At 34.3% G+C, this 27,369-nt stretch overlaps 1 protein-coding gene across 2 annotated transcripts in view; it reads left to right on the top strand.

The window, feature by feature from the left end:
• EPHA3 (EPH receptor A3) overlaps positions 1–27,369 on the top strand; it is a 355,098-nt gene that overhangs the window by 82,291 nt on the left and 245,438 nt on the right. For both annotated transcript variants that reach the window (XM_024761400.1, XM_024761401.1), the window contains exon 3: positions 13,233–13,893. In XM_024761400.1, coding sequence (XP_024617168.1) covers positions 13,233–13,893 — 661 coding nt within the window. The remainder of the gene's footprint in view (positions 1–13,232; positions 13,894–27,369) is intronic.

Genomic DNA, 27,369 nt, shown 5'->3' with positions numbered 1-27,369 from the left:
ATTGTTTTTGCTTCTAATCACATTCACCTTGGGCTATGAAACAGAATATACTATGTTGTAGAATATTTGTAATCATATGATAATTTTCACAGTGGAATGTTTATCACTTTTGATTTGTTTACAGTTGTCTTTAAGTCAGGATTGAAATAAGGTTAAGTCCATTCTCAAATGTTCTCCCAGAAAGGTAGCTTTTCTTTAAACAATACTAATATTTCAGAACATGTTAAAGCATACTATAAAGGAGATAAATTAATGGGCTTATAAAATTAAGTTTTAATAAGGCGGTAAGTTTCATCTAAAAATATAGCAGTGCAAAATATAGCAATGCATGTCCTTGCGTTTGTTTCAGACCCATCACTCTTTGCCCATAACTGAGGGAAACTTTCAGTTAAAATTTCCTATAGATAACTAGTGGATCAGAACTCTACCAAAACTGATGTTAAAACTAGTCCTTTCTGTCTTGCAGAGATAGTATGGTATATTGGTACTAATGCAGGACTGAGAATAAGACCTGGATCTTGTTTGGTCTAAGTTGAACGCTTACTAGCATTGTGACATTGGACACTTTTATGTCTCTCCAGAGGTCAGTTTCTTCATCTGTGAAGAAAGTCTCTAGGTCCCTGTATGTGGTAAAATGCATTATGCAGGCTTTTTCTCTGGAGAATCACTGAGTCTTTTCTGATCAATAATAAATTTTTTTTTAAAAACTACAATTACTGCCTCAACCTATTCTCTGCCATACCCTCTTTAGTTCCAGAAAGTTTTAGACAAACCTCTGCTACCTTAAAAAAAATCTTTGTAAGTCACCTGTATCCTTCTGCTAACCAGTTCATTCTTTTCAGACCATATGCTGTTTACTCTATTCTTCGTATTAAATACAGAGTTCTTGAAATTCTCTCCCGTCTTGTATCTTTGACTTGTTTTCTTCTTGTTCTACTCCTACCTCTGTAAATGCTCCTTTTCTCGCAGTAGTTACTATACTTAACTTGAAAAATATTTTTGATATGGGGAACATTTCAATATGAATGCTTTGAAAGAGCAATTTTTATATTTCCATTTCTTTCATCAGCTCATCTTTCTCTTCCTAGTCTCTAAACATAAGCATTTCAAAATTAAGTTTCTAAAATTCCTTTTGTCTTATGTATTTTAAAAATCATCTTAATCATTTCCAAAGCTTTAATTATGCAACTCCAAAATCTGAATTTCCACTCTTAGACCCTTTTTTTCTGCTGACTTCTGGGTGACCTTTCCAACTTTTAAAAACATCTTTGTCTGTGTTTCTCTTTGACACATCGGGCTCAGGTTATATTAAACAAAACTGTTGCTCTTCCGCACGTAACTTCTTCCACCTATATTGCTGCCTCTCTCTGCTAATGACATTCATTTCCAAGTCACCAAGACAGATCAGTGGAAAATAGGAAAGGCTTTGTAATGGAAGAGCTTTGGGTTTGAATCCAAGCTTCACTTTTTACAGCTGTGTGATTTGAGGTGAGGGGTTGGGGTCTCTTCCTAAGCTTCATCTGTCTCCTCTGTAGAATTAATTGATAATAGTACCTGCCGCACAGGGGTTTTGCAAGGATAAAATGATGCATTGCTGGGAAAGCCCATTACTGTAATGGCCTCACAAAATGGTCAATATGATTATCAAATGTTAACTCACAGTCATTATCACGTTTTCATTTTTTTCAAAGCAAATATCCATCAATTGCCAAGTCTGAGTTTTACCTCTGAAATACTATTTGCACTCAAAAATTAACCCATTCATTTACTCATTCAATAAATGGAATACGTGGAACCGTGTTGGGTGCTGGGAATCAATAATGAACAAAATGGACAAGTTCCCATCACCCCTCCCTTGGTTAACTACAATATCTCTAATTCATCTCCTTCCATTCCTCCTCCAACCCATCCTTAATACTCTTGTCAAAGTAATGTCCTAGGGCTTCCCTGTTGGCGCAGTGGTTGAGAATCCGCCTGCCGATGCAGGGGACACGGGTTCGTGCCCCGGTCCGGGAAGATCCCACATGCCGCGGAACGGCTGGGCCCGTGAGCCATGGCCGCTGGGCCTGCGCGTCCGGAGCCCATGCTCCGCAGTGGGAGAGGCCACAACAGTGACAGGCCTGCGTACCACACACATACACACACACACACACACACACACACACACACACACACACACAAAGTAATGTCCTAAATCTGATCTTTGAATCTCTTGAGTGATGAGAAAAACCTCAATTACATTGCAAACTATCCACGTGATCATCGTCCACTCCTCTAATTTTCTGCTGTTCTCTTCATAGCAACCAGAGTGATCCCGTGAAAAGGCGGGTCTTCTCAGTCCTCTGCTCAGATCCTAGGATTGGACCTAAACTCCTCCAACTCTTCTCCTCCCTCCCTCTGTCCCAACCATACTCTTTTTCTTCATTCTTCCTAGGACATTCCAGATACACTCCACTCCTTATGGCTTTTTATGCCAGACACACTCCTCAGGGCTTTTTACTTCTATTTCCTTTGCCTTGAATGCTCTTTCCTGATGTACCCATTCTCCTTTAGTCAAATATCACCTGCCCAGTGAAGTCTTTCTCTGTCATGAACCATCCTTTCAGGCCTTTCATTAAACCACACCTCTGATGAGGTCTTTGTGGGCCATTCTTTTAAAATACCACTATATAAGAAGACATAAGTTTTATATCTTCATATGTTTTTAGTCTGTCTGTCCCACTAGAATGTAAGCTCCCTGAAGAGAGAGATTTCCGACCATTTGTTCACTGCTGTAATCCCAGCACCTAATAGAATCTCTAGCACATAACAAGTTCTGATAAACGTGTCAAATTAATCAAGGAAAGACTACCTTCATCTTTCACTTTAGCAGCTTCATAATCCCCAAACTCAGTTGGTATTTTTGTGTTTTTATGCCTTTACGTATTGCTTCCTCTGCCTGGAATGTGTTATTTTTCCTCTTTCTCCATCATCACCCAATCTCACTAGTCAAAATTCCACTTATGTTTAAGTTTCTTGCCTATATGCCACCTCCTGGCTGCTATTCTTTCTCTGGTCTTACATTGGCTGTTGCCACTCTTTGATGGTGTATGTCGCAGTCTCCACCCTTCTCTGATATCCTGCACCCAATCTATCAGATCAAGTCCTTCGGATCTACTACCAAAAGAGTTTCAGAATCTGTTCTCTCCACCTTTACCAATAATATCCTATCCTCTGTCATTTGAACTATTATAATAACCTCCTAATGCTCTCACATCATAGGTCTTTGTTCTTTACAGTTTGTTTTTCACACATCAGCCCTTGACAATTTAAATACACGAATCAGATCATGTCACCCCTCTGGCCAAACCCTTTACTGAATACCCCTTTGCCTGAAAATAAAATCCAAAGTCCCTCACATGGCCAACAAGGACCTAAATGCTCTTATACTCAACTTCCTTTCTGACCTAATGTTTCATCACTTCACTCCTGGATCACTCTGTTTCAGCCACAGTGGCCTTCTTGCTATGCCTTGATTACAACACCACCCTCAATCTCACAGCCAATGGGCTTTCTGTTCTCTCAGTCTGGGATGCTATATCCATAGATATTCTCTAGGCCTGGTTACTCACTTCATCCAAGTGGCTACAAAAATGAGAACTTAGCCCTGGCTACCCTATTTGAAATGTCATTTCATCAACCCACCTATGGTCTTCTATCCCCTTAGCCTGTTTTCACATTTGTTTTTCTTTATAATGATTATCATCACGTCACCTTTCATGTGTGTGTGTGAGTGTGTGTGTGTGTGTGTGTGTGTGTGTGTGTGTGTTTACTCTTTGTTTTCTTTTAAGGAGAACATAAGCTCAATGAAAACACTAGTGTTTTTTTTTTTTGTTTTTTTTTTTTTGCGGTATGCGGGCCTCTCGTTGTGGCCTCTCCCGCTGTGGATGCGCAGGCTCAGCGGCCATGGCTCACGGGCCCAGCCACTCCACAGCATGTGGGATTTTCCCGGACCCAGGGAAGCCCAACACTAGTGGTTTTATTGTTATTTTTTCCATGGAGAAGGAGGTACCCAGGGCATAGAAGGGTGCCAGGATCACAGTGGATTTCTGTTAATGAACGAATGACAGTCTAACATTAGGCTTACACAAACATATTTCCATTCTTATAATTAAGATTTTTCAAGGTCAGGAAACCATGACTTCTGCACCTTTATCATAGTGGTAGCACCAGAAAACAATTTTGTAACATGTAAGTGCTTAATAAATATTTGTTTTACTTAGCAGGTAACAACTACGTAAACACTTATTAGCTACCAATATAATCCACTAAGCAACTGAGCAATACTCTAAGGAAGGTACTATTATCATCGCCATTTAGACATGACATAACTGCAACTTAACACAGTGACCAGTATGAAGTAAAAATGTAATAATAAATATTTTTATTTTATTAAAACATATGTCCATTAATATGTTATACAGATAGATCATATACTTTTTATTTTAAAAAGAATAGTGAAAGGAATTGAAGTCAAATGTCTAATAAAGTTATTGAACTATAGTACCTAGTAAAGTGTGGAATAACATTGGCAAAACTTTACTCCACATAGAATAGCAAATTTATCATAGATAAAAGACAGCAGGCTCGGCTTCCCTGGTGGCGCAGTGGTTGAGAGTCCGCCTGCCGATGCAGGGGACGCGGGTTCGTGCCCCGGTCTGGGAGGATCCCACATGCCGCGGAGCGGCTGGGGCCGTGAGCCATTAAAAAAAAAAAAAAAAAAAAAAAAAAAAAAAAAAAAAAAGACAGCAGGCTCATTTATAATATAAATATGAGGCAGTCTAATAGTCAGCTTTTGTCATTAATTATATTTATTGAATTTCAAAACAGTAAAATAAATTGCACTTGTCAGAAACTGTGGTGACCTTAAATAAATTTGAAGAATCTCTAGACTAGTGAAGTAAGAATAGGAAATAGAAATATCTTGAATTTAAAATACATTCCTATTACTTTATAAGGAAAAAAATCCATACATTCCAATGACATTTTTTGTTATCTTTAGCAGAATAATAACATTTGTGTACTGCTTCCCAGGTGCTGTACACTGTTACGGATGTTTAAAATGCATGATCTACTTTTGTTAACAACATCTCTAAAAAGAGTTTACTATGATGTTTCCCATTTTACAGTTGTGTAAATTAAATCATAGTCTATTATTAAACCTTCTATTAAGGAGCAGAGCTAGGCTTCAAACCTAGTGTCTGTTTGTCTCTAGAGCTTAGACCCTTATCTGGGCTCCCTAAGGTACTCAATGGATAAATGATTAAAAATGTTCCAGTGAAACAGGGTTGCCACACTTCTGGGAAGAACAGCCAAAGATGTCGCTGCAGCTTTAAAATTATTGCTGTAAAGCAGCTTACACCTCAGAAAAATGCTTTCAGGACTTACACTTATCGTGTTAAAAAATAAACTGAGTTATCTGAAGATCTGTAAAACTTAGCATATGTTCCACAGTGACATGAGTTAATTTCATTTCCATCACTGTGAGTGCTCCACAGGTATATAATAAATTGCTATGAATTACTGTGTCTGTGACCCATTATCATAGCAGGAAATTACATGAATCTCACAACTGGTATGAAATGTACTGCTGTCACTGCTATGCATTAATTTCTAAGTAGTTGGCCATTTGTAATAATTCTGTAAATGTCCATTTTAGCACAGTTTTCAGTCTAGACAAGTTAAGCCAATGTGCATGGAATTTTCCCCCATATTTTCAAGCAGTTATACTGAATTCTAAAATTACCTTTTTATTGGGCAATTTCATATTAAATATTTTTCCAAGAATTGGAAACATGATAGTCTCATTGTTTTACTCCCTAATATTTAAGGGAAATTTATTCTCTGAAAAGTGAAGTTATTTGGCTGTATATGAACAGAAAGAGTGAAAAAAATTCCGATAAATTATATATGATTTTCCCCAACTTTTATAGAATAGATAAATGGTTTACTAATGATTTTTAAACTATTTTAGCCTGCTCTTTATGGAGGTAATTTTCAGATAATGGTATATGTACTTCATGGTTATAGTTCTAAACATAACATTTTTGCAATTATGTTTCTTTTACATTATAAATAGAAATATTTCACCATTAAAATCAAACCTCTATAGTGCAAAGTATACTTTTCCTATCTTTCCTTTACACTGGCATTTTTCCCTTCAGGAAAGGGAAATTTAAATAGCAGGTTTAATTGAAAACTTTCGACAACAGTGAATTTAGATATGGTCTACCCCATGGTATGTTTTATATTTTAGTGTATCTTTTGCAAGTTAATTCCTCTGGCTAGAAATTCACTTTTTGGTAGATCTTTAAGCATTTCGCATAATTTTGGAAAGTTTTTTGTTGCCACCCACCATCTATCAAACTTTAAGATCCTTTTTCTTCATCTTTCAAGAAATTTTCACCATATATTCCAAAAATCTTTATCATAAATTTGTTAACACATAGTTTGTAGAAATTCATTTCCTTCTTCTTTTTTTAATTATTACAAAATACTTATAAACATGATATGTGTCTTTTATTTACTTGGTTAAGGCCACTCTGTGACACATAACTATCCAGAGTATTGATTTTTAAAACTCAATGCCTTCTGTACCCCAAAGCATACTTCTGTGCTTTGTTAGTTATATAAGTTTAATATTTGGCACATCACATATTTAATTTTAGTAAGTCTCTATAAGTTATTCGGGTTTAAGCACAGGGCTAAATGTTTTGGAGGGAAAGATAAGCCAAACCAGAGACCATACAGGGGAGAAAGGTTAATGAACAAAGAAATAAATGAAAATATCTTCATAAAATAAAAATGGATATAATAATGATTATAACATAAAGACAGTATGTTCCTTAAGGACAGGTACCATTCCTATCTCCTTCATTACTACGTTATCAATATCGAGCTTGGCACATAGTAGTTACTCAATAAATATTAATTAAATATTCTTCAAATCATATATATAGGATCTAATGAGAACACTATTTCATAAAAGAAAAATTAAAGAAACACTTATTTACATACATGTACCCTTGAATTTTTTTTTCTGTTGCTGCCTGCAATCTTTCAGTACAAACAGGAATCTTTCTGAAATATGTTTTAGTAGTCAAAAACTTATAATGAGCTGTGTTACTCTCTGCACATGTAGCCATATCCTATATAAATTCATAAGAAAAAATATATCCCTTTATAATCTTTTGGGAAATATTCAATGTTCATTCACTCAACAGAGGTCATCTTCAGGCTTCTCTTCTGGATCTCTGCAGTGGTCTTTCTAAAGCCCCTCCTTTGCCTTCTCTTTGGAGAACCAACTCCCAGTCCGGAGTAAACCATGTGCCTCTTTTCAGTAGTTTCTCACGGTAGCAAATGAAATAAACACATGTCAGCTGATATTCCCAAATTGGCCCAGGCCTTTCTTTTCTAAGTAACTCTCACATCCCTGCTGCTCAATGCCCTACATTCCAGCCTAAGTAGAACCCAGTTCCTTAAACAGGTTCTGTCCTCACATGTCTTCCTGTTGGCTCACACTGTCTCTTTCAGTGTGTCCCCATATTTCTACCTGTAGAAGTTCTAGTCATCCTACCTTTCCATTTCTTCTTTAATGCTTTCCTGGAACCTCCTTCCAGCAGTACTCCTTCCTTTCTCCACAGCTCCTTGCAACACCTTAAGTAGACAGCATATCATCATCTGCCTTCAGTGACACTTATACCTCTCCCTTCAGCATCAACTCCTGAATAGCAAAAGTCACATTTTACTTCTCTTTACTATCCACAGTTTTTAACTTGGGCTTTGCCTATAGAAATATTTAATAAATGCATGTGGAATCAAATAACACTGCTATTATAGAGGCATCTTAAAAATCACAAATCATTACAGAAATCACAGTAGGAGACTACCAAATTACAGCAAACTCTAAAAATTGTAGCATGTCTAAAACCAGTTGTCTTATATTTATACCAAGAGAAATATGTGATTGGAGGTAACCCTCCCACACACACTGTTTACATATTTCTGTAATGCACACGTTTTGCATTTACCACCAGATGCAAAATAGAAGACCACTGTGATTACATTTATGTTGTTTATTATAATAATATCTTACAAATCCTTGTGGGAGGTGGAAGATGAGGTTATTCAGGTGAACTTCTACATAAGGCACATCTGGGCCTCGGCAAATCTGGAATCAAAAAACAGATGGGGTGAGGGCTGAGCAAAATATTCTTCTACAGAGACAGAGGCAGGGCTATCTGTAAACTTTAGACATAGTTTCTGGGGAGATTCAGAAGTCTTGCAAGCTGATAGTGGAGTATGCTCTCAGGTCAAGTTGAGGTCAAAAGTTGGCCAAGGGACATAGAACATTGGTTCCCAACCTTAGGGAATCACCTAGGCACATTCTAATCACCTAGGCAGTGTAAAAAGAAATAGCTTGAATAGGCACCTATGAAGCAGTATTTTAAAAAAGCTCTCTGGCTAATGCTTAGCCAAAAATAAGAACCTTTGAGGTAAGGAAATTAGACAGACTGTACTCATAAATATGGGATATTTGTCCACAGGTGCAAAGATGTGGCAACAGCCCTGAGATCTCAATACAGTACCACTAAATCAATCCCAGCTGGTAGGAGCATAACTAAAATTAAAGCCCTAGAAATGGTGAAGCTGAGGATGCCCTAGTTCTTGTCTCCGTCTAGGGGTTTTAGGAATTGAGAAGTACTAAGGCTGAACATGGAAGCTTTGTGAGTGTGAGGTGCTGGCTAAAGACAGAGAATCCAAGGTAGGGGCTGATGGGGTCCCAAGGACCCCCACATGCTCAAGCTTTCAGAAGACACTTCCTTGAATTGCCTGTGTCTTGTTCTAACTACAGAATGTACCAGAATGTACCTAATATCTGAACAGAGATCATACATTTTCCTGGTCCTAACTCTTTCTCTCCCTCTCTGAAACCCTGTGTTGGCTTTCCTCAATAATAAGCTCTGGTCCTTTCACTAGTTTCCTAGTTTTCCAGCTCTTTTCAGTATACTTTACCCAAACTAGAACATTGTCCTCTCTATTTTCCACTAGACACTTCTAATACCATTATCACATTTATGCTAAATACTTATGAGTTAAAGATGGGTGGGAGAATGGATAGTAGTCATTATTATTAAGATTACTGGACATACCATCTGAGGCATGTACCTTCTATGCCTTTTTATCTTTAGACTCTGGCCTGCCTCTTGTTACTGATGCTAGATTTCCAATATCAAATTCCCATCTTCTCTCTCCTCAATCCTCTGGTTACAAATGTATTCCTCTGATTTGACCCCAAATCATCATCAACTGCAACAAAACTCCCCAAACCCCAAAATTCTATTTTACATTTGTCTCGACAGTTTTATTTTACTCTACCTTTTAACGTGATACTATTACAAATGTGTGTGTGTGTGTGTGTGTGTACTTTTGAGACTTACGGGCTAAGAAAAACTATTTATGAATAAATGGAAATATAATGATTTTTGTAGATATATCTGTGCCTGACACTTGACAGTAACATCCTTCCTGTAAGTGATTATGCATTGCCATGCTTAAAATTCTGATGCATGGTAAATGTCCAAATATTTCTAGGATGAACACTGCATTTTGAAATAGCTATGGTGTGTACAAACAGAAAGAAACATAGGAGTAAAAACATGAGTGGAGAAGGAATAACATGAACCAATTTAATATCACTTATAATTATTGAGCACAAGATTAGTCATCATTAGCACTTTGTAAAGTGCAGAACTATGTGCTTCTTATTAACCACTGAATTACAAATGTAATATTGCAAACATAAGAATATTGGTTATCATTTTCTTTTTAGTGTCATCTGAAAATTTCTAAGAAACTGGTTTAAACCTTATAAGGTATCATGGAGTTATTTTTCTCACTTTCTTAGTATTTATTTATGTTAGCCAATGCACTAAATGTAATGCAGGTTCTCCCTCTCTTAAAGAAAATGTACACATTTTCCTCCTTAATCCTTATTGGCAAGTAGCTAAAAATGTATCTAAGAGTAATTAATATCAACAATGAGTATAAATCTTTAATTACTATAATTGAGGTTTATCAAAATGAGACTTTTTAGGTTAAATGCCGATTAATTGTTAAAAATATGTTTTCCCTCAAAATACATGTTTGACTCAGTGACAAGGAACTGTTCTATCTAGTAAATATAACTTGATTCTCTTTTACACCTTACACTGTATTTTGATGATAAGGAGGCTCACTGTGCTTATGCTACAGGGAATAGATTTCAGAATGACCCTTCTAGGGAAAAGAGATCTGGACATGTGGTTTTCTTATAGTTGTATGATCTGGAAAAAGAAAAAAAAAACAACAAAGCAAGAAATTCAGCTCTGGTCTCTGTGGTCTAATGATAAAAGCTTATAGTAAGAATCTGGGAACCACGCTAAATACCAGAATTATTGATTTTGGGGAATTTGAGCTTTAGAAAGAATTTGAGTTCTTACTAGTTCTGTGTCCCCTTCTGCTGAAGACAATATTACTGCTGCACACCCCTTGAACAGATTTTTTTTTTAAGGATTAGAAAAATGAAGAGATAGATGCCTTGTACCTTCCAATTCTATATGTCACCAATTCTTTGTCGCCCATTTTCATTCTCCACATTGGCCTTGGGGCAATGACTATGACAGTATGTTATCTCTAATAATTTATGAACATATCCATTAGTTCTTGGAATAGGAAGATAGGGTAAATATGAGTATTCTTTAAACTTATAAAATGTAAGCATTACAACAGCAACTTTAATTAATGATTCCTATTGTTGCGTTGCTGTTGCAAAAATGCTCATTTAGGAATTTTATTTCCACTGTCTAGTCCTCAGCAAATGCTAGAGTCTGATGTTTTTTGCAAGTGGTCTGAGATGGCAAGCCACCATCGCTTACAGGCAATATGGTCTTCATGACAAATTAATGAAGTGACAGTTGCTCTCTGCAACCTTTTCATGTGCAAAGCATGCTGGTGCTGTTTGCATTATCTTCTTGCAATTTGTACCTCTGCATTCAAGGACTTGTGATAGCTTGCCAATTAGCGTTGAGAGGAAAATGTTAAATACAGTGAGATCTCCATAATTAAAATCATATTTTACATTGAATTATGAAAATCTTTGCATAGTGTGATTTCTGTTTGATGTCTAGTAAAATGCTGTCCATAGCAGGAGAAACTTGCAAATGATTCATCAGTCGAAGTACAATCTCATATCTATTCTGATAAGGAAATCTTGAACTAAAAATTTTTAAATCAGTTGGTTAATTTTTAAATAATGATGTCCATGATTTAATGTTCTATAAAATGCCCACAGAAAACATTTATTCTCTGAAGATTTTGTTAGTTCTGTGCTTTACAATGCCGTTGTAGAACCAATGTAATGGGAATAGAGAAGATACAACATAATACTAACTTTTTAACATCACAGTTTTTCAGAGCTCCAACTCAGTTCACTCTGTTTAATTTTTTCTGATATTAAAGTTATACATTAATTTTGTTTTGAATGTGACTTTATTATTATAGGCACCTAAGTGTAAAATCCTCAGAACTGAGAATCTCATGTATACTTTTCTTCTTTAAAGCTCTCTGTATAATACATTTATAGAGTGGATGTTTGAAAATGATATATTGGTTATTATTAAAAATACAGTATGAGTATTTTCTTATATTAAGATATAGATATATCTTGTATGTTAGAGCTAGGGTTTTCTAAAATAACCAAAATTTGTTCCTTTGTTTGATCTTGGGCGTGACAATGAAGACTAGCCAATTTTGCTCCAGAAAATGAGTGCCTCTCATATTCCAGACCCTGAATGATCAAAGTTATTAAAATAAGTGCTGTTTAATTATTTGCTTTTGTTTTGCTCTTAGATTGGTAGGAGAGCTAAGGGGAATAAGGAGTTCTAAAACTGTGTTTCTCACACTGGTGGGGTCCACTAATTGCTTTTGATATTCAAACACCCTAATGTAAATAATTATTTTCTCCTCTAATGAGGTTCAAAGGCCAAATAAATGCCATATTTCTTTGCTTTTGGTTACCATCAATTAAAAAAAATAACATTTTATCTCATTTTGTGACTAGAAGTTGTGGATTGGCATTCCTATGTGTTTTTAATAAATAGAAAAAAATGTTAATACACTTTAAATGCCATTGATTTAGTTTAAAAGTATTTAAAACTTACTCCTTATGAATATAAGTAACTCTCTTAATGGAGAAAAATTTAGGAACCCATTTCTAATGGGCTTCAGAAGGATTTCATTTATTTATTTATTTACAAAATTAAAATATATTCTCTAAGAACTTTATTATTTTCTTGAGTTATTCCTACATATATTAAAAGAAAAAAATAATTTTTATGCATCTCCCAAAAGGTGAAGTTGTGTGCTGCATATTATAGAGGATATGAATAGGTCTAAAATCTAACAAATGCATATGAAACAAAATTAAACTAATCTAAGCATGTATCATGAATTAAATTTATAAAAAAGGTATTTAATAAATATTATATAAAGCAGAAAGTTTCTTAAGCATGGCAGGGTTATGGGAAACATCAAGGAGAAAAGAGCACAAACCAGTGCTCTCTTTTTTTATAGCATAAAAAAAGAAGATCCAATATTTCTTTTGAAAACAGTAAAAAATGTTCACATTGACAAGAACATAGTATGTGCATAAGTGAAACATATAATTCACCAATCTCAATTCAAACTTTTAGAAAAAATTAAATGTAGGTTGGGACCAGTTTTTGGAAAAACACAAATACCAAACTAAAGAGTGTGAAGTTATTGCATAGGTAATGGGGAGCCATAGAAGATTAGAACTCTAGTATGACATGGAAAAATATGTATTTTCCTGGTAGCAATATAGGCTAACCTGGGCATGGTATAAAGAAAGCGTAGACACAGGAGTAATAGAAACAGATGGTATAATAGTTGTAGAATGATAAGTAACACAAACAATGTGTTGCTAACTTAAAAACTTCTCAAAACCTGTCTAAGGATCAAAGACAGCACTGCTTCACTGTTCTAAAAAGTCTTGAAACTTTTTTAAGCAGTTTCTGCTCATTTATTTTGTATTTCTTGTGATTCCATTGACACATTCATCTTATGTGCACTATTATTCATCATGCTTAACTCATTAATTCTGCCTCTCTTTTTTTCTTCTTTGATTCTTCAAGTGGGAAGAGATCAGCGGTGTTGATGAACATTACACACCCATCAGGACTTACCAGGTGTGCAATGTCATGGATCATAGTCAAAATAATTGGCTGAGGACAAACTGGGTCCCCAGGAACTCAGCTCAGAAGATCTACGTGGAGCTCAAGTTCACTCTCCGGGACTGCAATAGCATTCCATTGGTTTTGGGAACTTGCAAGGAGACTTTCAACCTATACTACATGGAGTCTGATGATGATCATGGGGTCAAATTCCGAGAACATCAGTTTACAAAGATTGACACCATTGCAGCTGATGAAAGTTTCACACAAATGGATCTTGGGGACCGTATTCTTAAACTCAACACCGAGGTTAGAGAAGTAGGTCCTGTCAACAAAAAGGGATTTTATTTGGCTTTTCAAGACGTTGGTGCTTGTGTTGCCTTAGTGTCTGTGAGAGTGTACTTCAAAAAGTGTCCATTTACAGTGAAGAATCTGGCTATGTTTCCAGACACAGTACCCATGGATTCCCAATCCCTGGTGGAAGTTAGAGGTTCTTGTGTTAACAATTCTAAGGAGGAAGATCCTCCCAGGATGTACTGTAGTACAGAAGGTGAATGGCTTGTACCCATTGGCAAGTGCTCATGCAATGCTGGCTATGAAGAAAGAGGTTTTATGTGCCAAGGTAAGAGTCTTCTCTATTTTCCCTGCAGTGGTATTTCTTACCTGTGAATTTATGGTAGAGTAATTGAAAGAAATGAACCCAACCTGAACTCACTTGGCAGCAAAACATGCCTCAAACTGAACAGTCTATTTATAGACTAAATTTATCCATCCCACTTGATGTGATGATTCATAATTTCATGTAGCAATATTAGCATGTTTGATTATGTGGTGCTGGCCTACACCCCACTGGACGAACTGAAAGAAAAACAGTCTCTGTCTCTTTTATGTAGAGGGAAGAAATATCGTTGGCACTCAGCTAATCTGAGTCTAACAGAATTAGATCCTGCACTGACTATTTACGTTTGTGCTCATCACTCTCATAGCAATAGGTAATTCATTGCTATAAAATATAGTATTTTCTTCAGTGACACCTGTCTTTAAAATACGGGTTTACTTACAAAGCATTAGTGTTTAATAAAAATTATTTTATTTAAAAATCCAGGTTTGGTCCTTCGGTGTTTAATGTATAGAGGAGTAATGTAAAAATTTAAAAATTTTGATTCATGATTTGGCCCTTTTGGCTGCTCAGGAGGATATATATATGTGTATATATATACATATATATATACCACATCTTAGGTGGGAATGCATATTTGATCCTTTATATAGAATCAGAGAACCTGAATTGTGTTATCAAGTTGATTTTTGTTAAAATTTCTTTGCACTTGAAGTAAAATCAATTAAAAGATAATCTTTTCCATAGAAGATTATATCAGATGATAAGTTCCACTTAATCCCAAAATTTGTTATTTAGCATTAGGCAAGGTTTTGTGTTTAAGGACACAGTGAAATTATTATTAAATTTTTAAATGTATAAATACACAGGAGAACTTAAGTAACTAGTCCTTGAAATCTAGTCTGTGTTAATACCTTTGTTTGCTGTTAAACTCTGTCAAAGAATTGAGTTTGATATTCTACTTGTGGCCATTCAGTAGGACTCAAGTCCATGTGGAAGAAATGAATCTACATTATACATAAATTGACTTTCTAAGAATCTGAACAGAATATAGCATTTTGCTTTTGACTATAGGTAGTTTATAGAATTTCTTTTTAATGACAGCAAATGGTACATTCTAGTCTGATATTTCCCTGTGTTATTTAGATCCTTGACAAGGGCCATCGTGATACTTTTACTAAGTATGGCTTTGGAAATTCTAAAATTGGAACAACATACTAGCTACTATTTGCTTATGTATATTCATGAGTGGAGAGAAGTCTCAATAGCCCTTATATTCTACTTTGAATTATATTTTATCACTATGGTATTGTTTGTGATATATTTGTGTGGTTTATTTTAAATAAAATAATAAAGGCCTAGATCAGGAAGATGAAAAATTGTCCATTCCCTCCAGTTTGGTTTCTACTGATGCAGTCTCTGATGTCCACACCAAGAAAGGAATAGTGTGTCCCTGTCTCAACAATATATATCAATATATGTTGAGCTATCTCATAAAATATTCCATTGAGCAAGAAACCTAATCATCGTTTGGATGTTTGGGTTTTAAATAATTTTATATGATACTTTATATTTCATTCAAAGTTACAAGAAATAGAAAAATAAGTATCAGCAAGTAAATAGAATCATAAAAATGTTAATAAAATAAATAAAACATACATATAATTAGCCTATATTACATGCTGTCTTGAGGACAAAATAACTAGTAGAAGAAGTTAAAAAAAGAGTCACATTAAGTTGTGTTCAGAAAGTTCACAATAGATTCATAATTGCTTCTATTTTTAACCTCATTTTAATTTACTGAACCACTTCTTTAAAGTAACTATTATTCTACTCAGTGGTACCCTATGTTAAAATTACTCCTGGAGATAATATTTATGTCAAATTTTTACATCCTTGAGTCTTGTAGTTTATTATATTGAAGGACATCAATAGCACCTCCTTGATATAGTGATGCTATATTATCACAGACTTTTTCAACATTTAAAAATACTGGTTGCAGAATAAGAGATACGTATGCGTAAATAGCATAGAATTTTTTATTCTAAGAAAAAATCTTGAAGATAAACCAATAAAAATAATTATAGTGGAATAGAGATAGCACATGAAATGGGTTATGGTTAGGACTGACTTTTCAGTGATGTAACTTAAAGGTGCAGCTTGTTCTTATGGTTATATCTTGACATTTGCTGATGTTGCCAGGTGAATTTTGGCTTCCTCTCTTTTTGTAATAAGTAAAGAAAACCTTTGTGTACTCAGATTATTAGACGATGTGACAAGGTATTCTATTTCTTGCTGATTTACATGTAGTACCTAGTCTAAACCAACTTTATTTTAACAAATATTTCTTTTAATAGGTCAGTTTAGTGCATAGTCTACTATGTCTTAAAAATCCAATACTCAACCGATTAATTCTGGCCTGGTATCTGTAATAGAGTAAGCCATCATGGCTTGAGGCTTGTAATTTTGCTGTTGTTGTCAGTGGTAGTGATGGTGTTTGTTATGCTTTCCTTTTTTAATTTTAAAAATTTGATTAGTTTTTAATAAGCTTGTGGACTAGTCAGAATAGCTTATGACTCTCACAAGTCATTGTTTTATCAGCAGTACTTCAATTCAGGCACACAAAAGGAATGGTAATACTTAGAAAAGATACAGGTGAAAAAGATAACTAAATAGATTTCCTGTATTTCATGAGTTCATTTTTGTTTTGTTTTGTTTCGTTTTACAAAAGGATGGAACAATACCTTGACATACACATAGAGCCAGATTTTAAACACCTCAGGATAATTTTATAACACAATGATCAGCAACCATAGGCTTACAGTTACCTAAAGCAGAGGAAAACAAGACTCATTCACTTTGTTTCAACAAATATTCAAGGAACATCTACTTCATTCTGAGAAGTCTAGTAAGAATTCAGAGATTTTTTAAAATATTCATTAAGCACTTATTGGATGCCAGACACTGTGCTGATTTGCTAAGTTATGTCTATGATTTATCTCATTTATCCTTCAAAATAACCTATAAGTACATCCTTATTATTATCTCCATTTTTAAAATGAGAAGAAAAGCTTTGATAGGTTAAATATCTTGCCTTAGGTCCCTTAGTGAGTGCTGAAGTTGCAATCTGAAACCAGGCAGTCTGATTCTAAAGGTTGCAGTTGTAACCTCAACCCACACTTCTTCCCTGTGATTCAGTCCAGTGGTGGCAGAGACCAGGAAATCCCACAGGTACAGATTCTACTGGAGTTAGAGTACTGTGTATTGAAGGATGAGTAGAACCATAGAGAATCAGCGCAAAGTTAACCAAGAATCTGTCAATATAAGGTTCATCTGTTTCAGTTTATTTATCACATCTTTCTAGGTTTTTAAGAAAGAAGAATTACTAGCCAAAATGTCATGGGAAAACTAAGCTTAGCCCAGGTGATGTCTAACAAAATTTGGATATGTGGATTGACAAACATCTTAGATATGCCAAAAAGTCTACCAAATTTAATTCAATATCTGTAACCATCTGTAAGTTCTATGTAATAATGTACCAGACACCGGAGAAATATAGATGAATAAGTCAGCGTATCTCCCTTCTAAGAGCTCACAATCTAGTATGAAAGGCAGATAAATAAATGAATAATTTTATTGCAAGACAGACCAATAAATCTTCTACCGGGTTCAAACTGCCTTGGCAAGGTAGGGGAAGGAGAGATTAATTTTGAGTATTTCAAAATTAATAGTGGAAATTGTTTATTAATAACGAGAAGTCTCTGCATGGGGAGTTTTGGACTCATCACTATTGTGCTTAGCAACTTTTGGGGTAGGGAGAAAGGGCTAACTAGCTTACCCAGTTTATGCATTCCAGAAGGTGCAGTTTATAATTTGTTCATTAAATCATTATCTCAAAAGTCTCATAATGTGTAGAAGTCCCATTAAAGTTTTGCGTTCTGAGCTTGTTCCATAGGGAGGCCTTATAAAGGATCTAAATTTCTTAAATAGGTCATTTTCTGAGTTTAGTAATGAAATATTCTGAATTATTTATTTCACTCTACATGGATATTTGGGATAGTTAAAGTTCAGTGAACTAAATGATGAAAATGAGACAATTTCTGTTTGATAGGAAAAATATATTGTTAAAAATATTCTGTAGTCAAAAAACTCATCCATCAATTTCAGAACTATAAATAAAACCAAAGTTATCTTTATACAGGACCAGACTTTTAACCATGTCATTATACTTCTCTTGTATTTGATGCAAACTTTAACAACAGTCCAGTTTTCCTGAAATGAGAAAAAGTAGTAAAGTTATGCTTTGACCATTTATTCAATTATTAAACATTTATTGAGCCTCTACTATGTGCCAAATTCTGCTGAGCGCACTAGAAAGAGAAAGATGAACATTATCACTGCTAAACTAATTTGGTTTATAATTCAAAAATGTGCGTGTGTGTGTGTGTGTTTGTGTATTTTAAAATGTTTTGGTCTCTGCCTCCAAAGGAGCATATGTTTTTAAGTGAATTATTAAGCAGATCTAAGTCAATAGTTTAAACTTAAAAAGAAGTTATAAGTGTGTTGAGGGAGGAAGTATTTGTATGCGAGGAGATGAATGACGGGAAAATAAAATTTTCTGCAATAAGATGCTTTATGTTGCTGATCTTCTGTTTCTTTACTAGAGAGGATGGGGAAAAGTAAGAGTAGAAGATGATGCATCTCTCTCTTTCAAGGACCGGTTAGAGAGAGGAAATAAGGGAATGGTGAAAGAAATATTAGTAACTAAAGCATCATTTAGGAATTGCCTACCAAGTAAACTGGAAATACAGGAAAAAGCACCTACAGGAGGGTAGAGAGTATTTATTATAACGAATTTGGTAAGATAGAAATGCACATAAAAGTAACCACACAAACTTAAACTAAGAGGTAATATAAACATTAGTAAGGAAAGTAAGAAGTCATGCGTCAACTTGGTTCTAGCAATTTCTCTAATATATAATTTTAAAATATGGCCTTTCTTTAAATAAGTTATCTCTCATGGCATCTCTTTTAAGTTATTGTGTGTGGCTTAAACCTTATTTGGGCCATGTTCCTGAGATTTGGGCAAACTTGCTGAATGTTGAGAGTATGGTCAAATTACAGGTTGAGCTGTTATTATAGGATGTCAGTAAACCTCTTTTTAACCAGATTGAAAAATTAAAATTATGAGACGTAATCATTTGCTTTCAGTCATTGACAATCAAGATTTACTTGGTTCATTTCACTTGGGAAATCCTTCTTACATCTCAGCATAACACTTTTCACTTTTTAAGATTGGAGGTGTGGGGAAATTTCACGTTAATACATAGGGAACTTTGTGTTATGTGTGTGTGTGTGTGTGTGTGTGTGTATATATATATATATATATATATATATATATATAAAATCCTAAATAATGAATTATGTTATCTGTTTTAATTTAGTTTGGAGAGAAGAAATGAGAATGCTAATGGCTTTTTATATAGTCAATTAATTACATTTCAGGCAGATACCAGGCAGTTACTATAAATATTCCTTCCTCCTACAAACTTTGTTTAGCTTAATGTACCAAATACCTTATTAATGTCACTGAAGAATCTGTTGCCCTGTGTTTTATCTGTGTGTGTTCACTGTGGAATGCTAACTTTATTCCTTGTTCTTGTACATTAGCAACTGAGTAGAAAAGTGTGTTTGATGTGACATATGAAGACATCTAGATTTCTTGATAGTTATCTGTAATTATGTTTTTTTCACCTACCAACTCTTACTCTTTACCCATGGCTCTGTCTGTTCAGAAAGTCTCTTAAAGGAGCAGTCAAGGGCCTCCCTGGTTAGGCCCGTGTACCGAAAAAAAAAAAAAAAAAAAAAAAAGAAGCAGTCAAGCCTACAATAACAATGATTTAAAGATTCTGCTTGCTCTGACAGAGGAGCTAAAGAAAATTGAAAACCTTAGATGTTTCTTAGCACCTATTTAGTCTTTGCGCATCTTCTAGAAGTACGAGGTGTTCATATGTTTTAATGAATTCAGAAGCATTTCTTTACAGTTGTTTTCAGACTGGAAGTTTCTTGAGGGGAGTAACTACATCATGTCTCTTTAAAGGACATTGTGCCTACAACTTAGCAGAGTATAATTGATGAAGTTTTCAATTTGATACATACTAGATTAATAATTACTGGGAGATTTCTGTGCCAACTATGCATTCTTGGAATGTAAGTTCTGGAGAGAACATACCTCGCATTATATATCTTTGAATCCACTAGGTTCTTAAGAATATCTTGCACATAAAGATGTATATCTTATTTTAAATGAATGCATTTGACTATTAGGTCACATACAGTTGCAACACACTAAGACTGGAATCATCTGAACTACCATTATAATAATAAATAGATTATGAAAAGTAATAACAATACTTTATATAGTAGCCAAGAGATTACGTTTGCTCTTTTGTGAATTTATGATGAATATTATTTTTCTGGCTTGCAAAAATCAATTTCCACTAGTTTCATACCTATAATAAAGCAAGGATCTAACTACTTATGAAGATGCTAAAATAACTTTATCCCTTAATTTTACACACTTAGTACTTAAGGCATTTATTCATCATGTAATGACTGCACTGAGATTATCAGGCTTCTTACCTTGATCTGTAAACATTTTATTCATGTTCCCTGAATTTAAAATGACAGCACTCCATTCCCACTTTGCCTTTAACTGTTGCATCCCGTGACTTTTCAGACCAAAGAATTTATTTGAATAAAAATTATGTCAGTAAGTAAAAATGTAAATAACTTTAAAATAAAACAGATACGTTCTGACAGCTTTATAATAGCTATAAAACCTTTAATTAATTCAAGTTTTTACATCTTCTCACCAATTTATATAATAACTTGTGGTAGTATTAACATGATTCAGAAAACTTCCTCAATTTTGTCCTCAACCTTCAGTTTGCATCTAATTGTTCATTTAGCCAAAGGCTCTTGTCACTGACAAGTGCTTGGGCTCAAGAGTCCCAGAAATGCTGTGTGGATAAACAATTTGAGCCCCAGTTTCCTTATCCACAAAAGGGGAGCAACAATATCTACCCCTTAGAATTGCCAGCGAATGTATACATAGCGCATTGCAGAGTATCTAGCACTGGGTAATAGTATTTGAACAACATCATTATTGTCATACGTTGGTATCATTGGATTGTATAACCTTCCTTGCTCTCTTGTTTAAATCTGTGTTAAAACACTTACATATGACAGACACCAATTCAACAGTCTCTCTTCTAACTTAAACATTAGAACTTAGAGATACCTTGAGGGAGAGCAACTGTCTTTAATGAATTTACGTATATTCATTATTCATTAATTTGTTGTCCACCTTCTTCCAAACAGGAGTTTTCATTTCTGAGGGGACATCATTTTTAGTTCCATTAAACCTCTAGTCTATTCAATCATAGGTGATATTTCCTCTATTCTTTTTGTTGCTGTTGTTAGCTTTCATTTTCCATCCTTTTTTTTTAACATCTTTTTTGGAGTATAATTGCTTTACAATGCTGTGTTAGTTTCTGCTTAATAACAAAGTGAATCAGCTATATGTATACATATATCCCCATACCTCCTCCCTCTTGCATCTCCCTCCCACCCTCCCTATCCCACCCTTCTAGGTGGTGACAAAGCACCGAGCTGACCACCCTGTGCTATACGGCTGCTTCCCACTAGCTATCGGATTTACATTTGGTAGTATATATATGTACCTGCCACTCTCTCACTTTCTCGCAGCTTACCCTTCCCCCTCCCCGTGTCCTCAAGTCCATTCTCTAGTAGGTCTGCATCTTTACTTTATTCCCATCCTGCTCCTAGGTTCTTCATGACCTTTTTCTTTTTTCTTTCTTGTTTTTTTTTAGATTCCATATATGTGTGTTAGGATACGGTATTTGTTTTTCTCTTTCTGACTTACTTCACTCTGTATGACAGACTCTAGGTCCATCCAACTCACTACAAATAACACAATTTTGTTTATTTTTATGGCTGAGTAATGTTCCATTGTATATATGTGCCACATCTCCCTTATCCATTCATCTGTCAATGGACACTTAGATTGTTTCCATCTCCTGGCTATTGTCAGTAGAGCTGCAATGAACATTGTGGATCTTCTTCTTTTCCGATTTGGATTCCTTTTATTTCTTTTTCTTCTCTGATCACTGTGGCTATAACTTCCAAAACAATGTTGAATAATAGCAGTTGAGAGTGGGCAAACTTGTGTTATTCCTGATCTTAGTGGAAATGCTTTCAGTTTTTCACCATTGAGGATGATGTTGGCTGTGGGTTTGTCATATATTGCCTTTATTATGTTAAGTTCCCTCTATGCCTACTTTCTGGAGGGTTTTTATCATAAATGGGTGTTGAATTTTGTCAAAACCTTTTTCTGCATCTATTAAGATGATCGTATGGTTTTTCTCCTTCAATTTGTTAATATGGTGTATCACATTAATTGATTTGTGTATATTGAAGAATCCTTTCATTCCTGGGATAAACCCCACTTGATCACGGTGTATGATCCTTTTACTGTGCTGTTGGATTCTGTTTGCTTTTATTTTGTTGAGGATTTTTGCATCTGTATGCATCAGTGATATTGACCTGTAGCTTTCTTTGTTTGTGACATCTTTGTCTGGTTTTGGTATCAGGCTGATGGTGGCCTTGTAGAATGAGTTTGGGAGTGTTCCTCCCTCTGCTATATTTTGGAAGAGTTTGAGAAGGATAGGCGTTAGCTCTTCTCTAAATGTTTGGTAGAATTTGTCTGTGAAGCCCTCTGGTACCGGGCTTTTGTTTGTTGGAAGAGTTTTAATCACAGTTTTTATTTCAGTGCTTACGATTGGTCTGTTTATATTTTCTGTTTCTTCCTGGTTCAGTCTCAGAAGCTTGTGCTTTTCTAAGAATGTGTCCATTTCTTCCAGGTTGTCCATTTTATTGGCAGATAGTTTTTTGTAGTACTCTCTCATGATCCTTTGTATTTCTGCAGTGTCAGTTGTTTCTTCTCCTTTTTCCCTTCTAATTCTATTGATTTGAGTCTTCTCCTTTTTTTCTTAATGAGTCTGACTAATGGTTTATCAATTTTGTTTATCTTCTCAAAGAACCAGCTTTTAGTTTTATTGATCTTTGCTATTGTTTCCTTCATCTATTTTTCATTTATTTCTGATCTGATCTTTATGAGTTCTTTCCTTCTGCTAACTTTGGGGTTTTTTTTGTTCTTCTTTCTCTAATTGCTTTAGGTGTAAGCATTTTTCTTCTTCTAAAGATTAGTGACCCTTGATTTTTCCCATCTGGTATTTGACTCAGTCTCTTATTTTCTCTAACACAGGTCTTTTCCACTGATTTTTCAAAGGTGGCCTTGAATTTACACATAGACATTTTTATATTGTATACCCAGAAAGACTTTCAGATTTTAACTGATTTAAAAACATATAATTTAGGAAACAAGCAAACAATGACAATAGTAAAATAAAATTGTTACATTTCCAAAATGTTAAACCTAGAATTTTTGCCTACTGTTTTATGCCCTAACATTTTTTGTATACAAGACTAGATAATTGATGAGGATATAATAATAAATAATGTTCTTTCCTTGAAGAAATCATGGGAATCAAAAATAAGTAATCAAGTAAGTAAAAATATTTGTCAAACCAATTTACTTGACTCTATATAGAAAAAAAACTATATCTATTTGATTTACTTTAGGTATTTACTATGTTCACTTGAGAATCACCCAAATAGTAAAAAAAAAAAAAAAAAAAAAAAAAATAGCAGTGGAGGAAACAGTATAAATTGTATGAAGTAAATGCCAAATGTGCTTACATGAATTACTATGTGATATTAATGGAAACTTTCAGTCAAATTATGTCAACACGCTATGTAAACAGTAATTAACTAAAAACTTTCAAATATGAGAAAGAGAGGAAAAATAAGGGAGTGTATTTGATTTGTGACTTAAGTATTGTAGTTCATCTTTCGTCTGTATAAAAACAAACAGTATAAATTTAAACTGTGGATTTGCAGGTTTAAGATACTAGAAAGAAATGTAGAATCTTTGTTCTGTATATACTACAAATCAGATTATTTTGAGCAGTCACAGACAATTTAATTGCAAACATACTTAGGAAAGTTATAACTGTTGTTAAATTTACAGAGTAGAACAGAATGATATCTAACTATTTAAATAACTCATAATGAATAAGAACAAGTTAAATAATCAACAATGAACCAACATAAAAGACCTTAAAAATCACAGGCAGTTTTATAGATGTTAACATTCTCACACAAGATTATAACTAAATAAGAATTACAGTGTTTTAGTAAAATATCTTTTATTTTACCTTATATGGATTATCTTTAGTTATATAATATCAATTACATTGTTCAAAGAGGAATAAATAGTAAGATATTTCTTCTTTCATTAAGTGTTTTACTACTCTTTATCCTAACCTGGATATATCAGTATTAAGGTATTTTCCTGAGGTTCTAACCAATCGTCCCTTATCAAATAGCTATAGGGTATTTGCTTTTAGGATATAAAATTCTGTTCTTTTTTTCTTTTATTTTTAACTATGATAAGGTCTGTGAACTTTCATATACTTCGTCTGGTCCTGTGTTTCAAAGCTGCACATAATAATTTAGGTAACACTGATATGCCAAATGTATAGTCTTTGGGGAACACAAATAATTTGCTCATTGTGCAGTTTGTTTGAGAGTCTGTCTGTGACAAGTATGGATTAAGGTTCCCAGGAGCGTGTTCACTATGAGAGTCTAAGACATGGAAAAAGTAATGTCAGTTGCAGAAAGTAAAATAGCTCTGATTTTCCTTGAAATATGTTGTTTCTGTCACTGCATTTTCAGTCTCATTTTCAAAGGAGGATCAGAATATTGCTCTGATACCACTTACAAAATATCTATTAAATGTAGACTCATATGAAAAGTGATGAGAATTTTCCAAGAAAAAGCCATACCTGTGAAAGGTGGAATATTGGTTGTTTTGGATATATAAAATTTATATTTACTTTGGCATCTTAATGAATATCACCTTGTCAAATAACTCGTGGATCTGCCATAGTAATTTACCATTAAACCTAGTTGGACCTTGCAGGAAGTGTTAAAATTTCATTTCTTTAACTTAGTTTACTTTGGGGTTTATATAGAAAGCCTTCCTTGGTTCTGATTTGCTGTATGCCATTATGTAAAAAAAATTTTAAAGCTAAGATATTACATAATCTATGACTTTTGTAAAGAATATTCATCTTCAATTTTTCAAACTTATGCTTTTTCTTTCTAGATGTTCAGATATTATCAAAACATATATTTTAAAATTTGAGGAATGCATTGTAATTTTTTTTAAGAATACATGGAGCAATTCTAAAAAGATTATTGATATTTCATTAACTTTTCCAATTTGTTTTATTGTTTTTAGTCAACCCCTCCTAGAAGAAAGAGAATCAAACCCTATGCAAAATAAACTGAGAACTAGATATTTTTCTCCCTCTTGAGATACACAGATTTTGTGAAATTCATTGGTAATAGTTTCACAAAGATTGTTTTGCTAATACAGATTCATTGAACACTTTCCATCTTCTTTTCTGTGATTTATCCCCCCATTTCTGTCTGTGTTTGGGTAGTTTTGACAATCCCTTATTAGTTCCAGAGTAGAACTTACAAGAGCTAATAAGGGTTTACATTACAGCTCTGACAGCTGGCACTAAACTTTAATAGAGAGCAATTGTAGAGAGAAGTATGAGTTCTGATAATATTTGATGAAAATCTCCCCAATCAGAGCCGTTTGGAAAGAATCATATGACTAGAAAGACTGCATGTATACTCTGCTATTGTAGCTTCTCATCTTCCAGGATGCGGGAAAACAATCCTATTGGCAGATAACTCTAAAATCACTTACGGACACCTTTTGTAAAGAACAGAATCTGTGATAATAATAGAACTATACTAGAATAAAACTTTGGTCATGTTTTCATCTACCGCTGTTCCTGTAGTCCTCTAAGATGCATAACTGTTGATAGTCTTTTAGAAACACAATCACGATGTGGACATCTAATCACATATTTGCTCTCTGAGAGGAGACCAGGAATCCCAAGGGAGAGTCAAGATCATGAAACTCATAATCATCATATGATCAGTTACAGATTTTTTGTATTATTTTTTAAAAAATAAGAAGTAAGAATGGCTTCTAATAGCAAAGGACCCTGAATGTAAAATTTTCCTGAACTCTCTGTTCAGTGGTCAGTTACAAAGCCACAAAAGGTTAAAAGCGGATGCTCTAATTGAGAACAGCTGCTACTTTTTGACATGAAGACTCACTTTCAACAAGAAAAGAGAAAGCATATGCTATGGAATGGGAGAATACCATTCCTGAATGAATGCATAAAGAACACATAAATGTTTGTGAAACTCAGAAACAAACCTGTGTATGTAAATGGTTGAAAAGAAATAGTTTTGTTTCTCTGGTAGTTATTAGGGAAGAAAATCTATATTTCAGAAATTTGGGTCCATTTACTGTCTGTGTCATGCTTCTGTATTGAAAATATATGAAATATTTCAATCTAATTTAGCACATATAAAGGTTCTCTGACATACAGAATTTATTAATGTGATGAATTGGGAAGAAAGAGAATACAGTTCTTGCTCCCAAGTATCTTGGATTCTAAAGGATATATGAACTGAATTTATGTTAAAAGGAAGCAAGGCAATATTTATAAGGAAATAAAAGTGGAATAAGCATGAAAGACGAATATCATTTAAGGACCCATCGAAATGTGTTACAAAGATGTAATAAATGGAGAGATTTCAATCTTTATGGAGTTAGATATTCCATCATTTATTCATTTTTGTCAACAAAAATTTAATGAGTGCCTACTATACCAAGTATTCACTCTAAGTGTGGCACTGAACCAAACATAAAAACGTCCCTGCCCTCAAGGAATTTAGATTTTATTGGAAATATAAAGAAATCAAATGCTAATACAGATTCTTTCAGTGTACCACTCATAGAATTTTAAAGCCTAGACTAATATTCTCAACCCAGGCAATTTTGCCTCCAAGGGACATTTGTCAATGTCTGAAGACATTTTTGGTTGTCACAGCTGGGGGAGTAGATTGCTATTAGCATCCAGTGCTTAGAGGCCATAGATATTGCTAAATATCCTATAATGCACAGGACAGCCTCTACAACAAAGAATTATCGAGGCAAATCATGTTAAGTTTGAGAAAACCTGGTCTAGAATAAACCCTCCTTTTACAGAGCTATAAATTAAGGCTAAAAGGTCAAATTATACACTAGCAGATCCTAAATTGGAACCCAAGCTGAAGCATCTCACTCACGATTTTACCTCAGGACTCATCCTTTCTGGGATTTATTTAGAAATTTATATAACTTTTGGAGGCATGTGAAGTCCTACTAACCATTTAGCTAATTGGAAAGTGACACTTATG

This window comes from Neophocaena asiaeorientalis, unplaced genomic scaffold (genome assembly GCF_003031525.2).
Source record: "Neophocaena asiaeorientalis asiaeorientalis breed wild unplaced genomic scaffold, Neophocaena_asiaeorientalis_V1.1 scaffold635, whole genome shotgun sequence".
Taxonomy (NCBI): Eukaryota; Metazoa; Chordata; class Mammalia; order Artiodactyla; family Phocoenidae; genus Neophocaena; species Neophocaena asiaeorientalis.
The sequence above is the reverse complement of the archived record's forward strand: the minus strand, read 5'-3'. Positions and strand labels throughout refer to the sequence as shown.